The 16,783-nt window shown below is 42.4% G+C and overlaps 1 protein-coding gene across 1 annotated transcript in view; it reads left to right on the forward strand.

The window, feature by feature from the left end:
- The first annotated feature begins 408 nt into the window (after positions 1-408).
- Positions 409-16,783, forward strand: part of akap6 (A-kinase anchoring protein 6) — a 95,515-nt gene continuing 79,140 nt past the window's right edge. The window contains exons 1-2 of the mRNA XM_004917276.4: positions 409-495; positions 13,092-13,392. Coding sequence (XP_004917333.2) covers positions 13,111-13,392 — 282 coding nt within the window. The 5' untranslated portion in view covers positions 409-495; positions 13,092-13,110. The remainder of the gene's footprint in view (positions 496-13,091; positions 13,393-16,783) is intronic.

Consider the following 16,783-nt stretch of genomic DNA (forward strand, 5'->3'; position numbering starts at 1 on the left):
CCTAGTCATACGCCCTCATTCTGAATAACGCAGCACCTATTTTTTAGCTCACCCCTTTTATTTGAGTGCTTTTGCCACTCGATTCACTTCTGCTGCCAGCTGTCAGGTCATTGTGTTCTGAATGGTTAAGGAAGCAGCAGTAGCATCCCTTTATTGTGGGATTGCATCTGGGCATCCTGATATTTATAGTTTAATCTCTGTACCACTTTACATGGCACCACCCTTTTTTTTAATGTGTTCCCATACAATTGATTTTCATGACTGGCAGCCCAGCAGTGAGAAGGTTAAATGCTGGTCTCAGGTTACATCCCATCATCCCAAGGATTAACCGTCCTCCCACCCCTTTTCTCTCCATCACATCCCAGGTTTCCACGGCAACTGCAACCCTAATGAGCAGCATCATCTGAGTCGATCTCGCAGCATCATACAGCGGGTCACAGGAACAGCCGCTCTCCGCCCAAAGCCTCAGACGCAGCGTGCGCAGCCCGAGAGGAGGTGAGTTCTTCCAAGACCATGGGCCGATCCTGGAGAGTATGTTGTGATGGATGCAGGTTGCTCTGACTATCTTGCCGGAGCCCACTGAGGAGTGGTACCCACCCGGTAGCCTAGGGAGAATGGGAGGAGGATGAATACAATACATACAGGCCCATGATATGCAGACTAGGAGACAAAGGCCTCTGTCAAAGGAAACAGACAGGCATGTATAGAGCACAATATTCTCTCTCACACACACAAACATATATATATAGAACACAAGCACATATCTGTTCTCTTACCTCTCTCATACTCTACTTCTCTCTCTCTATGTATATACACACACACACCAACATATATACATATTCCAGTGGGAGAATTTCTTGCTTACAGTTCAGTTCCTGTGTGTGCATATAAATATAAATATATATATATTTAAATACACACATGCACAAGCATACCACTTATTTCTATATATACGTGTGATCATGTTCCCTTACTTGGTATTTATTATGATCCCTGTTATAGTAAACGTCAGTGCCTAATAAAGATCTCACGATCATGTGTAAACGTAAACAATGTTTATTGATCAGTTCTAGAGGCACTGAGAATGTTGTTTTAATCATGGATCCACAAGAATGCCTACTACAATACTACAAAGCATATTTAATTGTCAAAGTTACAAACTACAGTGTATATAGATATGTGCTGTACATCTGCATGGAGGAATGAATTTAAATGCTATGGAAAAGGCTACCTTACTGGAGTCTAAGGGGTACCCTAGTCCAGTTGGTGCCCTCTGAATTCTTATTTACTTATTTGGGTATCAATGTGTTTATATGTCTGTGACCTTGTTATGAGCTAAGGGGGTCCAACCATATGGTTGACCAGAACCAAAAAATCCTAAAGACACTGCTTTAACAGCCAACAAAAAGAAGTTGAACTGGAATAAATTATTTAGGGAAAGGGACTCATTTAGGGAAAGGCTCTGTCTCAGAAAATGTGCACTCTAGATATGCCATTATAATTATTTTCCCAGGGGAGCTCATGATTAATGGCACATACTTGTAGGAAACAGAACACGAGTCACAAGGCAGACACACAAATAACCTACACACTGCATGTCCACTGGGTATGTATTGGCAACACAACAATCAGTATATTTCTTTGCCTCTTTGAGTAAATAAGCTGCAAGGCCTTACTGCATTGATTTACCACTTCAACTACCTAAATATATCCAGCCTGTGGCCTTCCAGCTGAACTACAACTCTCAGAAACCCTTTCAATTATCAGGGAGTACATAGTTTGGACACCCCTGAGCTAACAGCTATCTTGGTATATAATATTCATTGCCTTTCCAAGCACCATCTTAGAAAAAAAATCCATTATACTTATAGGTAAAAATGGGCAAATGACACAAATGACAGATGTAACCCCAGGTAATAGAATGCAGCAATACAGTCTTTCAAGCCATTATCCCTTCTTTTTATGGTGTTGAGATGCTGGACAAGATGCAGTATTTACTATAATTTTATGCCTAGCCATATGTCTGTGTTCCGTTCTTATGAAGTGTAAGTAATTTGCCAGGCATTGTGTTATGTCATGTGTGGTGTTGTGCTATAATAGTAGCAGGCAGAGATTGCCTTTCATTGCATTGTGGCCTCCGTAGTTCTGCTGGCCATAGGGCGTTCCCCTTAAAGCTCTGAATTAAAGGGCCGGATCAGTTTGGCTTGCTCTCAGTATTGATTTTCCCTCTCCCTCTGCGGAGCTGGGGTGTAGAAAAAAAGCTTCCTGATACGAAGGGGCAGGCGAGAATAGGATCCCACCCTGGGGATCCCTTTCACTCCCTTTCAGATGTGCTAAGAATCCCTCTGCAGAATGTGTAACTCCTTTGTTGTGCAATGTATTAGAATGTTACCTTACTATTTCCTAATGTTTTTTTTCTGCTAAATGTGCAACTGTTGCAGCTAATGCTTTTTTATGTATTTACTATTTTTCTTGTGGCAGCAGCCTAAATAGTGTTTGATTTATATCCTGGGGAAGAAAGGGTCAGACTGACCTGCCAAAGTACCAGAGCATTCCTGGTGGGCTCTGGTCAAGGACTATTTTCATCAACCCTTAGTTATTTCCACCGCAGATCTATATGAAACCTTTACATGTAGCACTGTCTACATCTAAGGAGTAATTAACTTTGTCCTCAGAGGTGAGTGGAAGAGGGCTAAGTGGCACCTTAAGTCCAGAGTCTGGCCTCCCTCTGTGCCTAGTTCTTGATGGGAAATGTAGTGCATACAGAGCTCTGCTGTAGACTGCACTCACCAGCACTCCCTAACTTTAATGAGGTAATTAGGGAAATTAGGAAATGGATAAGGTATGGGAGAGGGAATGTCTCTCCCTGCCCACCCCTCATCAATACAGCACTATCACATGCAGGGGAAATGCAGGTCTCTGAACTCTGTTTTGTGTATATTTTTCAATGTGCAGGGTGGAAAGTGCAATTACCATGGGGGATTGTGTTTTTGCACTTTGCATCTTGCACTACACTAAAGTAAATTGTGCCCCAAATTGTGTGAGTGAGCCCTAAGTGACAAGGGCTCTGGTATGGCCTAAAGGTGCCCATACATGGGCCGATTGTAGCTGGCAATATCGGGTCCCTTAGACCGATTCGGCAGCTTATCGGCCCGTGTAGGGGCACAAACGACGGGCCTGGACTGAAATTGGGCAGGTTAAAAAATTTAGTCGGATCGGGGACCGCATCGGCTCGTTGATGCGGCCCCTGAACCAACTGCGTTCTAATTCGATCGTTTGGCCCCAGGGCTAAATTAGCCCGATATCACCCACCCGTAGGTGGGGATATTGGGAGAAGATCGCCAAGCGAGCGGATCTTAACGCGTATGGCTACCTTAAGAGATAGGCCCAGACTGGTATTTAAAGTAGGCCCTGCCTATCAGGCACACAAAGGCTAAAACAGACCCCCAAAGGCCCAGTAAGCAGTGGCTGACTGTGATATCTTACAGCAGTCCCTCTGGCATTTGTCAGAAACGACATTTTGCCAGTCTGGGCCCGCTAGGAGACACAGTGCTACACTGCCTGTAAAGCTTCTGTAAAGCTCTTAGTCCACTTACCTGCCAGCAATGTGGGTAGTCCTGCCCTTGTAGTAGCTAGCGTGGCATATTGCGCATATTGGTTGTATAAGTAGAGTTAGTGTAACCTTACTAAAATTGGATAAAGGCACTGATTTGTATTCTTGTGGTTACGGGGTTAATCCTGACCTCCCAGCTGCACTGTTTTTGTCTCTTCTGTGTACAGGATGCAGGTTGGTGACCTCGGGCACAATAATTGCTGCCAGACTGTGTGTGCTGCCCCAGGCCAAAAACCTCTATATATTGTTCATTTATAAGTGTCCATAGTGTTTACATGTGGTAAAAATAGGATGAAAGGAGCTATAGAGTGGTATAAGCTAAACTGCCATATCACGGGGTGTGTATGTACATGGGGTCATTCCTACACTACATCATGTACATGTTACTTCTAAAAAATGGAAACCATAAGGGAGGGTAAATCTAATATCATTTAGTGAAATATGCCCCGCTGTACAACAACTGTACAAACTGCTCATATATATATGTGTGTCCTAGCACCTCGCACAGTAGTGTAACAATGCTGCGCTGGTCCCCCCTTGCAGAGAAATCTTTGGAGGGGCCTGGCACACACCTACCTGGCCCTCCCTCCACCCACAGACCTGACTGCCCGCTTGTGTTCTCTGCTCCCCGGACCCCAGAGAGCGACTGGGGAGGGGAACTTTCTTAGAGCTATAAAGGGAGCAGACCCCACGGTCTGGGCCCCCTGCGACTGCAGGATCTGCTTCCCGTATAGTTACACCACTGACCCCATAGCACTCCTCCATCACTCTAATCCTCAGCCTCCTACTCTATTACAGCTAATACAGAGTACTAGGGCTCAGGTATCCAACCCTAAATTACCTTAGTGGTATCCCCCATTTTCCATTCTGTGTGTGACCATCCTGCAGGTTGTTGTTCCATTATGTACACAAATGGAAATAGTGTCTTCCTGTGGGCAGTATCCCTACCTTATCTATGCTGGATCAGATGTTGCCCTCCTACAGGTATTACCATTAATATCTGTACAAAATTGGTCTCTGCATTTTTGCATATATTAGGCATGGGATTTAGAAAGCTCCATATTGCAGGAAGTAGTTTAGATGCTGGCTTTCTGTAGGTAATGTAAGCAATAATCATTTCCAGGGAGACTTTTATGGATCCAATGGACCCCATAGTCTCGCCCATATGACTAATGCAATTAGGCCCGGACTGGCAACCTGTGGGTTCTGGCAAATGCCAGAGTGGCTGCTGTAAGATGCCATAGGCACTTACTATTTATTGGGCTGTTTGGGTCTGTTTTAAATCTAAGTCCAGACCTTAATTCAATGCTTTATGCTCCATTCTGCGAGTGCCACGTGTCATTTCTATGGGATTATAGGGAAGCACCAAAGGTTTATTCTAATAGGAAATTTGATCATTGGATATTTAGATATTGATGGCAGTCTTTCTGGATGACTGCCAGTTTTGTTTCTTTCCTCCCTTGTGCCAAGGATCTTGATGATAATAGTGAATAGATTATACTGGGAAGGGTCAGTATGACCAAGGCGTCTCAGTTCACTTTGGCAACAACCAAGATGAAGACACTAAATAATAGGGATGCACCGAATCCACTATTTTCGGATTCGGCCGAACCCCGAATCCTTTGTAAAGGATTTGGACGAATACTGAACGGAAGGGTTACAGAGTGCCGCGTGTGGCAAAACATTTTCAACTTCTGTCTTTATGTGACAAAAAGTCACGTGATTTTAAGGATTCAGTTCGGCCAGGAGCACGGGTTCGGCTGAATCCAAATCCTGCCGAAAAAGGCCGAATCCGGAACCAAATCCTGGATTCGGAGCACAACTATACGGAAGTGTAAGGAGAAGCTTTTGATAAAAGTACCCTTAAGGAATGTGATTTTTAATGTAACTGACTGAGGCCTATTTGGCAGCCCTGAATCTACACTTGTGTGTGTAAATAAATATATATATATATATATATATATAAAAATACACATAAAAGACCTTTATTGATAAATTGGGTGGTAGAGAAGGAGGGAATCTTTTTTTTATTATTTTAAGCAATAAACTTGTTATAGAGAGTCCGCATGGTTTCTTCTTACTGAAAGTAATACAAGTAATAACCTGGGGAAAGGCAGTAGGTGTGTTATATTTAGCTTTTGCTCAAGCTTATTATTCTGTCCTAAATAACATAGTGCTGCTTGAATTTAGGGCACTGGGATGGCGTGGGGAGGAGTTGGGGTGTTGTTCGCTTCTGTACCAAAAGCCTGTTGTACCCCCAGAAACACACATTGGCCTTATCACAAGCTGCAAACGAATTCTTGGTTTCACACAGGGCTTGATAAACTGGGTGCATTAATAGGGATGCAACAAATCTGTAATATTTTAATCTGGTGAATTATAAATCCAACAAAAAGTTTGTATATTGCATATTGCATATTGCATATTGAAATAAAAAAAATCACATTCGGTTTTGGTTTGGAATGGGTCTGGCTGGACACTTGGGATGCTGGGGTTCAGCTGAATATCAAACTGAACTCTGGATTGAATTCATCTCTGAATGTTATAATAAACGCAAAACTGATTAATTGGGAAGATGAATTTAAAGGAACAGTTCAGTGTAAAAATGAAACTGGGCAAAATGGACTGTGCAAATTAAAAAGTTAGTTAGTTAGGCAAAAATGTAATCTATAAAGGCTGGAGTGATGTCTAGCATAATAGCCAGAACTCTACTTCCTGCTTTCACCTCTCTTACCCCTTAGTTAGTCACTGATTTTAGGGGGGGGGGCACATTGGACATAACGATTCAGTTAGTTTGTGAGCACGCAGGTCACATTTGAATGCAAACTAACTGAAAACTTATTTCCCCCTTAAGTCACTGATTGGTTACTGTTAGAGAGCTGTAAAGCAGGAAGTAGTGTTCTGGCTATTATGTTAGACGTCTGCTTACTCCAGCCTTTATAGATTACATTTCTGCCTAACTAACTATATTGAAAACATTTTTTATTTTGCGAAGTCTATCTATTTTATCCATTTTAATTTTTACACTGAATTGCTCCTTTAATGTCACTTGGCAAACACAGTGTGACAGCATTCAAAAAAGTCCCTATAAAGGGATCAACAGCGTTTCAGTATATGTTGTTAGACTAGTGTATTGTTTAGCACACCTTTAGCCGTGCAAGGCAGGAATCAGTGCTTTTGGAGACTAATAGGGGAATGTAATAGAAGGCACTATGTTTGCCCAGCAGTAGTAACTCATAGCACCCAATCAGCAGGTAGAATTTACTGGTCACCTGTTTAAAAGCAAACATCTTATTAGTTGCTATGTGTTACTGCTATTGGTAGATTTAGTGTATTTTATTACATATGGGGTATAGTAATATATACATATTCTGTATGTTATAACACAAATTTTATGATAACCAGAATACTCATGTTGTTGTTTAGGTTAGGGTAAGGGAAACAGTGCATCTCATTTACTGATAATGAAGGGTTTGTTTTCATCAAGATAATTTATTTACAGAACCTGAAACAGTTAGGAGTGAGCCTTTGTCCCAGTACTGTTCTAGATGTGTTATTGCCAGCACATGTACAACCAGATGATGTGTTGCTGCTACAACAAGTACAAAATCTTTCCTGCGCTGCTAATCCTACCACCCACTATTTCCGGAGCACGACCTCTTGTTCTTCTCCTCGCACTTACACTGCTCCCACCTCAAACTCTGCCGAGTCCCTGGATACACCGCCATGGTTTCAATTAGATAGCCCCCTCATCTTTCAGCGGAAAGACCTGGTGACCTCCCTCCCGACCCTCAGTCATCTAAATTGTGTCTGTGTGTTTGGGAAATGTTAGGGATAGGCTATAGGATATTAGTGAACAAAAAAAACTATGTACAGAAACACAAAAGTCACTTTGTGCTAAGGAAAAGTAATAAGTGATATATGTCTCTCCTTTCTGTTCCGAGAGGGTGCCTCTTCACTCCTTCCCTGCTTAGATTAGAGCAGGGGTGTTGGGTTCTCCTTCCCAGTGTTGGACTGGCCCACCAGGGTACCAGGAAAACTCCCGGTGGGCCCAGGGGGTCAGTGGGCCCTCCTGCTCCTAACCATTTGGCCTGTTTCATGGGAACAAAGAGGAGAAATAGATAGAAGAATAGATGCTAACATGTAAATAAAAGAGACTAGGACAATAAAGAGGTTGGGTGAGGAAAGGAGGAAAAATAGTTTGGAGAGTGGGCCTATGGTCTAAGGTTTTCTGGTGGGCCCTAAAGTCTCAGTCAAACACTGCTCCTTCCTGTGCACCCCATAGGGACCAACTGACAGAACTTGTGTTTAGGTAAATGTATGGTCTTTGTTGTGTTCTAAGTACTGTAGTGTAGTTTTATCCATGTAGATATCATTTATTTTGATGGGTATTAAAACAAACAGGAATTTTTTATAGGTCATAGGCTTTCAGTTACAAACATGGCCAATAGGCTCATGGCTTATCAAGAATGGGGAAGGCAGCCAATATCTGCCCACGTTTTAGGGGGTGATGTAATAAAAGGCACTAAGATTGCCCAGGAGCAGAAACCCATACCAGCCAATCAGCAAGTAGCATTTACTGATCACCTGTTTAAAAGCAAACATCTTTTTGGTTGCTATGGGTTACTGCTCCTGGGCAAACTTAGAGCCGTTTATGACATATGGAGGTTAGTATGTTATAGATGGAATTGTTCTAAGCAACTTTTCAGTTGGCTTTCTGTGTGTTTTTTGAATGATTGACTTCTCTGTTCTGTCTACATCTAGCTTGCAACTAAAAAATGTATCTGGTTGTTGGACTTTGGACTCTTATTATTACTTTTATTGCTTATCTTTCTTTTTCTGGCCCTCTCTTCCATTATGACATATTTACTCCTGCCAGACTGCTTAGCTGTAGCAACCAGACAGCAGCTGAAACTCAAATTCTGATAGTTGCATAAGCAAAAAATGTGAATAATTCAAAAGATAAAAAGAAGGGAAAATGGTAAATTGCCTTAGCATAATGCTATCTATTGTACAATTGTAAAACATACTAAAAGTTCATTTTAAAGGAGAAGGAAAGGTTGAAATCACTGGGGGGTACCAAAAACTGAGTCACTGAGAAGAACCCTGGGCCGGGGCAGTTTTCTGCTAACAAAGCGCCAGCCTGGGGTATCAGGAAAGTAAATACAGTCACTGGGGGGTGCCTAACTTTTGCCACCCCTAACTAAGATATAATTAATCCTTATTGAATGCTGTAAACTAGCGGCATTCACCACAGACACTCTCTTGGCTTTAAGGCAGTTTATTTACACAGGGGGGCCCATTTCAGCATACAAAACAAATCATAAAAGTAAACCCTGCCCTCTGGGCGCTACCTTCACACATAAGATTAGTTCCTCCCTAACCTGGGCCCCTTGAGGACTACCAGTAAGAAAACACAAATGTTGGGGTCACCCCTGTACTCACAACACTTCTGGGGGATTAGCTCAGCCTCCTGGCTTTCCTCTCAGCTCCTTAGATCCTCAGTCTCTTGGTAGCTTTCTCAAGTCTGGGCTCCCTCTGCTCCTTGCAGTGGCAGGAAGCACCCCCAGCCCCTCTGGAAGTCCTAACGCTGAGAGGTATCCTTCCTGCTCTGTGCCCTGCTCTGAGAGCCCTTTACACACCTTCCCTTACAATTAAATACTTTTCCACAGGACAGCCTTCCTGTGGAAAGTAAGCTCCAATAGGTGAGCTGGACTACTGGAATGGATCGCCTGATCCGCTTCTTCTATCCAGAACCCTATAGCTTCCAGGGCCAGACAGCAAAACCCTTTAAACAGAGAAACCATTCTCTGTTTATCAACCTCTCCCCTAAAGGTTACATCTCCCACTATGGAGAACTTGAAGGGAAAACTCACCTTTTCTCTCATTTGTTGCGTCACTCTACCACAATGCAAAACAATCCTATCGGGTTTAATTAATGTTTTATTGATTTTTTAGTATACTAAAGGTATTGAGATCCAAATTATGGAAAGAACCCTTATCTGGAATACCCTGAGCAATCTGGATAACAGGTCCTTTACCTGTACTGTAAAATGGGCTTTTTCCTGTACCTGCAGTAGAGCAGGGGAAATGTGTAGCCCCCTTAGCTTGCAACCTACCAAGGGTAACTTTTAATCCTTTTGGCAGTTTTATTCCCCCTATGCTTTCCTGGTTTAATTAAATTTACAAGCAGAGACCTCTCACAACGGCTGCTCTGGTGTATTCCCACAGGGTTACTGCCTTCTTGGCCTGCTTTTACGCCTGTCATTGGGACTGCATTAATATCATAACTTATTTATAATGCTATAAACTTATCTGCAGTCTCATTCGGCTGAGAAATCCATTCTGTATGGATTGATATGCAAACAATAGAAACAGAGGAGAGGCCTCTGCCAGTGAAAGCAAACAGAGGAACAAGGGAAACATTCACAGCGAGGGCATAAGCAGCCATTATAAGGACTCACTGCTAGTCGCCGGTGGGAGCTGTGGTGGTAGAAATATTGTAAAAATAAATGTACAGTATCTATTTTCAAAACAAGACATATATATACCATGGGCCCATGGGGGGAGGGATATTAGTCAGAAATGGCCCTCAGTAAAAGTACAAATTAGATACTATAATAATACCACTATCACACAGTTACTAACAGCAGTGATCCCCAACCAGTGGCTCCGGGGCAACATGCAGCTCACCAACCCCTTGGATGTTGCTCCCAGTGGCCTTATTTGCACCTCCAGGAACTTTTTTAACGTTTATGTTGCTCCCCAACTCTTTTTACATTTGGATATGGCTCATGGGTTAAAAAGGTTGGTGACCCCTGATGTAGAGAGTGCTATTCTGAGACAATTTGCAATTGGTCTTCATTTTATTATTTGCAGGTTTTGAATCATTTACCTTTTTTGTGTAACAGCTTTTCAGTTTGGAATTTCAGCAGGTATCTGGTTGCTAGGGTCCAATTTAACCTAGTAACCAGGCAGTCACAGGAATGTGAACAAGAGAGGTACTAAATAGAAAGAGTCCATTAAGGTCCCCATACACTATAAGATCCGCTCGCTTGGCGTTGTCGCCAAGCGAGCGGATCTTTACCCGATATCCCCACCTACGGGTGGGCGATATCGGGTAGCAAGTTGCTTTAAAAAAAATAACCCCAGGGCCAAACGATCGGATTACATTTGCGGCCATGGGCAGTCGGTTCGGGGACCGCATCAACGAGCCGATGCGGTCCCCGATCCGACTGGATTTTCTAACCTGGCCGATCAATATCTGGCCAATTTCAGGCCAGATATCGGTCGGCCAGGCCGCTCATTTCTTGCCATACACGGGCCGATTAGCTGCCGAATCGTTCCAAGGGACCGATATCGGCAGCTTCTATCGGCCCGTGTATGGGGGCCTTTAGGGTTTCTGTCCCAACTACAGTATTAACCATAAAAAAGAGTAACAGAAAGATTTACAATGTTGTAAGGGTGCTCAAACGTGGGCAGATATTGGCTGCCTTCCCCATTCTTGATAAGCCATGAACCTATTGGCCATGTTTGTAACTGAAAACCTATGACCTCCCCAATAAACATCAGAGTGGCAGGGGCTTGGTAAAATACTGCTACTTCCTATCTGATCCAGTCTGTGGAGTGGTGGCCAAATACCTGGATCACATCAAATCAGGGAGAGAACCAGTTGGTGACATGGGCAAAGGAAGCAGATCTTTGAGTAAAAGGGCAACTAAAGAGCTGTATAAACTGTGTAATGTTTATGTTAGTGTTCTTCTTCTGGACTGATAATTAATATTTATTAATAGCTGAGGAAGGGATATAAAATATGAAAAGTGAATGAGGGTAAAACAGAGATTTAGCCTAGTCAGTAGACTAGGGGTTCAGATCAAACAGGTCTGGTAGAAGCAATAATGAAGCTATGTAAGGGAGTGCTGATAAAAAGGAAAGTGGTTATCACAATGTATGGTTCCTAGTAAAAACAAGGTCTGAAATTAATGTCGCTCCCCTTTTTTGTGTTGGTTTCTATTCATGCAGAGTAAGGAATCTGGAATGAGGAGAAGGTGGGACAGCCTTCCCATGTAAACCATGGAGTAACAGTCAGCTCTAAAGAAAAACCTACTGAAATATATCTTCCTGAATGCAGATGAGTCAGCCAACGGTTAATCAGAGTTCCTGACATCTTGATCGTCTCACCATGTTTTATTAGTGAACTAGGATGAAAAGTATTTCAGGGTTTTGGCCTTAAAACCTTCATCATTTTGTCTATATCTGTCCCTGGCTGCATCAGAGACCAGCCAAACAAGATTAGGAGTATAATGCAAACTCCTTGCCATTCCATGGCATTCCCCTCATATCCCAGTTTCTTGTTCAGAGCACAAGTGTGGCCTTTGTGTGCTACTTGCTAGTAATAGCCCTTAGTAGTGATAACATGCACTACATATACAGACATGGCTGGCTTTAGGGTAGGACATTATGTCCAGGGCCCCTCAAGACATCAATAAACCTACAGAGGACCTTATATTGTATAACTGTTTGATATTGTCAGTTCATACATGTGTGATGTGTATTGCGCAGCTTTCAGCAGCCCATGAGGAGCCCAGCTTTGATGCTTGCACTTTGCCTTGAAATGGACACAATTGCACTGTAAATTTGCACCTTTGGTTTAAATAAGCCAATGGTTGTTATTACAATGAATAGCTTCTAAAATGTGGTTTCTAAGGGACAGGCCTGGCATTTATTTTTACACAGCTTTTTACACCGTTATTTTGGCGAGTTTTGTTTTATACAGCATAATACAATAAATAGGCCTCTTAAGCTGCCCATACACGGGCAGATCCACTCGCTTGGCGATGTCGCCAAGCGAGCGGATCTTCACCCGATATCCCCACCTATGGGTTCTAACCTGGCCGATCGATATCTGGCCAATTTCAGGTTTAGATAGGAATCAGATATCGGTCGGCCAGGCCCCTCGTTTCTGCCCCTACATGGACCGATAAGCTGCCGAATCAGTCCAAGGGACCGATATTGGCAGCTACAATCGGCCCGTGTATGGGGACCTTTAGAGTTTTTTACTCAGGTCATGTCAGGGACTTGGCTTTATGACTCAATAGATGTAAGGCAGCTTTGGTCATACATTTATTGTGTTACATTTATCACTAAAAAGTGCATGAAATGTAATTATTTTCATTGATACAGAAAAAAAATAATTGAGTTAAAGTTGATTTTATATGTTTCTCAGGCCCGGAATGGCAATCTGTGGATTCTGGCAAATGCCAGAGGGGCTGCTGTAAGATACCATAGACAGTCACTATTTATTGGGCTGGGGGGGCTGTTTGGACCTCTGTGTACTTGAAATGCCAGGGGCTATTTTGTATCCCAGTCCAGACCTGGTGTTTCTTACGTTAGTGGAATCGGATGATACTGTTTAATGTATGTGACTAATTCCCATACAAGGTTCATTAAAATGTCCATAAAATTATTTTTTTTTTAGGCATGATTCCTTCCTCACTATGAATGTAACCCTGACACCAACGCTGCCTGAGCACACAGGTATCATGGAGCCCCTTTCTGTGAACATGACTGAGACAGAAGGTTCCATTGGCCAGGACTGCGTCCAAAGGTATGACAGGCCCCCTCCGTTGCACACAGGAGCTGATTGGAAGATTATCCTGCACTTGCCAGAGATTGACACCTGGATCCGCAGCACTTCGGAGAGGGTGAGGCAGCTCACGCAGTCAGTGCAGGATGACCCCCAGAGTAAGCACGTGGATGTGCATCTGATGCAGCTCAAGGTAAGGGATTTAGGGCCAGCTCCTAGAGTCTATGGGCATGCTAGCCCTTTCATCTCTTCCCTTTGGTTTTGTCAAATGAAAGTATTAAGCGATTAAGGGAAAATGCTATATGCAAGGGCTAACAAGTCAATGCTATCTGCAGATTGGCTGCTAACATTTCCTATGCCAATAGCAAACTTTTTTTATCTTATTCCCTTCTAGATTTTTACAGTCATCTCTTGTTTCCCATAGACACAGTCTAGTGTCATAATTATTAGTACCAGGCTGGCTTGGAGCTAGTAGGGGCCTGGTAGGGTGGAGTCTTTAAATGTATGGCCAGAACCAACGAGGTTACTAGTGGCATAGAGTAGTCATAAAGACAAATCTACCTGTGTAATGCAGTCTGATGTATTACATATAACAGCCCCTTTGCCAATGGTACAGGCTCAAATGCTTAAGAGGTGCCATGTTGTATCCCTTAAGGTGCATAGATAAAGCACTTGTGCCTATCCCAGTGGCTGCCATGCACTAATTGGGCCACCTCACACAGACAAAGTTTCAAAGTGATCTCATGTTTATATCTTTAACATGATGTATTGTACTGTTTCACAGATTTTTAATGATTGCTTTGCCGAATCACTTCACTGAACCTTAATGATTATTTTAAAGGGGTATTAATTTAAATAGCACCAGATCTGCACTTGTGATATTTTAATGATAATTTATGGCACTGATCACTTTACAGCATTTGCTGCACACTTTACTGCAATGGTCACTTTATGGCATGTGATGTTTTAATGATAATTTATGGCACAGATTTGCTGCACACTTTACTGCAATATTCACTTTATGGCGTGTGATGCTCTAATGATAATTTATGGCACAGATCACTTTGCAGCATTAGTTACATGCTTTACTGCAATAGTCACTTTATGGCATGTGTGCACTGATGTCACTTCCTATTTGCTTGTTCACTATGGATAAATAGAACATGGGGTTGGTTAGCATGGTTGCCTTGAGAAAGGTCCCGATGGGGACCGAAATGTAACGTTGGCTGTTCATGCGTTTTTAATACACGATTGATCTTTTTGGAATATAACTCAGTGTTGCTGGTCTTTTTTTGGATATATATATAGACATGCCAAGGAATTTACCGCTAGTCTGTGAGGCTTATGCAATGCTGATGTTTGTTTTCTCTCTTTGCATCCAGGACTGTGTTAAAAAGGCTTTAAATGTAGATGGAATAAATATCCCCCAGCTGTAGTTAATGCAATATTTATCTAACTAGCAAAGGTTTTAAGATTCCCACTTGCAGAGACAGTTGGAGCACAAGTGAGTGGCCCATAATGAGGCACAGTGACTCTCAGAGCAGGGGGTGTTTGAGGTTGATCTTTATGGACTTTATTGTTATGTCTTTTTTAAAGCTTAGCTACTTTGCCCTGTTCTTTAGAATCAGTAAGTAATATTGTGGCTTGTCTTTCATGTTGTTCAAGCAAATGCTACATTGCAGCATGACTAAGCTAGTGTTCCTGTAAGTATTTATCCACTTAAAGCAGTAGCCTCCCCAACTGATAGCTAGTTGGGATCATTGGATAAATATCCATCTTTTGGCCTGGGTGACTAATCACATTATTCAAGGACCATATTAGTTTGGGGATATGGTATACTCCTGATCTGCGCAAGATTGCCTCCTATCATGTTCATGCAGAGAGCCCTCCTTCTCTTGGTCTGGCTTTACTTTGCAGGTCATGCCAAATAAAAAGTCTGAATGACGTGCAAACTGGGTGACAGGTGAGGGTGGGACACTAGGGGTAGACAGGAAAGGCGCCAGGCACTGGTGGGACACCAACATGTCTTTACTCTCTCACCTCTCATGAATACAGCACTGCTGAATTAGGAGGCACTGTATTCACGAGACTGCCCGCAAATGAGCCCTTTTAAATCCTGTGTACATGCTGCAGCCATACTGTACAGAATGCATCAAAGTCATTGCCACTGAACAGGACTGCAGATTCAATACTAACACTAACAGTCACTAGCCACAACACTGGGCACAGCCTCATACAATATTCTGTATTGTGCGAAATGGATGTTTCCTCTTTAGTTGCTGGAGAAATTTGCTATGGTTCTTTAACAGTTTATGGTCAGTTTATTTTTTGTAACCCCTGCCTATGACAGTGTGTGCAATAAGTGCCATTGTGCTAACAGCAAGCTGGGGCTACATGGGATTTATTCCTCTTTACTTTTATTCTGAGCACTAAAGAAGGCAGGGGTCAAGCCAGAAACAACCATACTATGGTATGGTTCTAATGTATATACTTTCATTTATTGCTATTATATACTGCTGTCACATTTATATAGCTCTTACAGATTCTGATCAGTCCCTGCTGGAGTTTATAGTCTAAGACACAGACATATCGACACAGACTTAAGGTGGCCATACATGTTAGGATCAGCTCCTTTGGTTAGGTCGCCAAATGAGCAGATTTTCTCCAGACATGCCCACCTAAGGTGCACAATATTGGGCTAATTTGATTGTTTGGCCCTAGGGCCAAACAATGAATTACAACACTGGGCAAAGACACCATTGGACCGAGGACTGCATCAATCCAATAGGTAAATCAAACCTGCCTGATCTACAGCTGGTCAATTTCTGGCCAGAAATCAATGGGGGAGGCCCCCAAAGTTTACTGATATAGAGATATGTCAAGTGAAACTTGCAGTGAGTAGGCAGTAGGTAGCGAGAGGTCAGTCCATTACATACAGTGCACATGTAACTGGACTATATTAGGTATACTGACTGCAGGTTTTGCCCAGTAATGAATGGATTAATGGAGTGTGTATCATACGACCCCCTGTGTCTTGATTGGTGAGTTTGCCAGATAAACCACAGTCCATTAGTGCCCATCACAGTCCTATAACCACAGGTCATTAGTGTCCATAGAAGTAATACATTAGCAATGTATAATCCTATCCTAGTAATGTATAGTCCATATACTACTACTTAAAGTACCACCTATATTAAGATTAGTGGACAAAAAACAAAGTAATAACAAATTCACATGATGGGGTACCAGGAACTGCATAAAAATCTACCTAGCAGCAGCCACTATATACACAAGTTATATATTACACCAGCATTATGTGTCCATTACCTTTATATGGCTAAGCTTGCTGCTGTGTTCTCTATTCAGGACCTGCAAATAATCAGATTTAGATTTCAAGCTTCAGTTATCATTGTGGATATTCATGTATTTAATCTTTTTATTCATGTACCTTCTTGTTTTATGAGTCTTTTAAGAGGCTCTCTGATCCCCTATATATATGTAGAAACTAGCCCTGGTCTGGGTAATACATTAAATAGAAAAGCATAATACTGCTCTCAGTGGGAATACTTGTGAAAAATCAAAAT

This window comes from Xenopus tropicalis, chromosome 8 (assembly GCF_000004195.4).
Source record: "Xenopus tropicalis strain Nigerian chromosome 8, UCB_Xtro_10.0, whole genome shotgun sequence".
NCBI lineage: Eukaryota > Metazoa > Chordata > Amphibia > Anura > Pipidae > Xenopus > Xenopus tropicalis.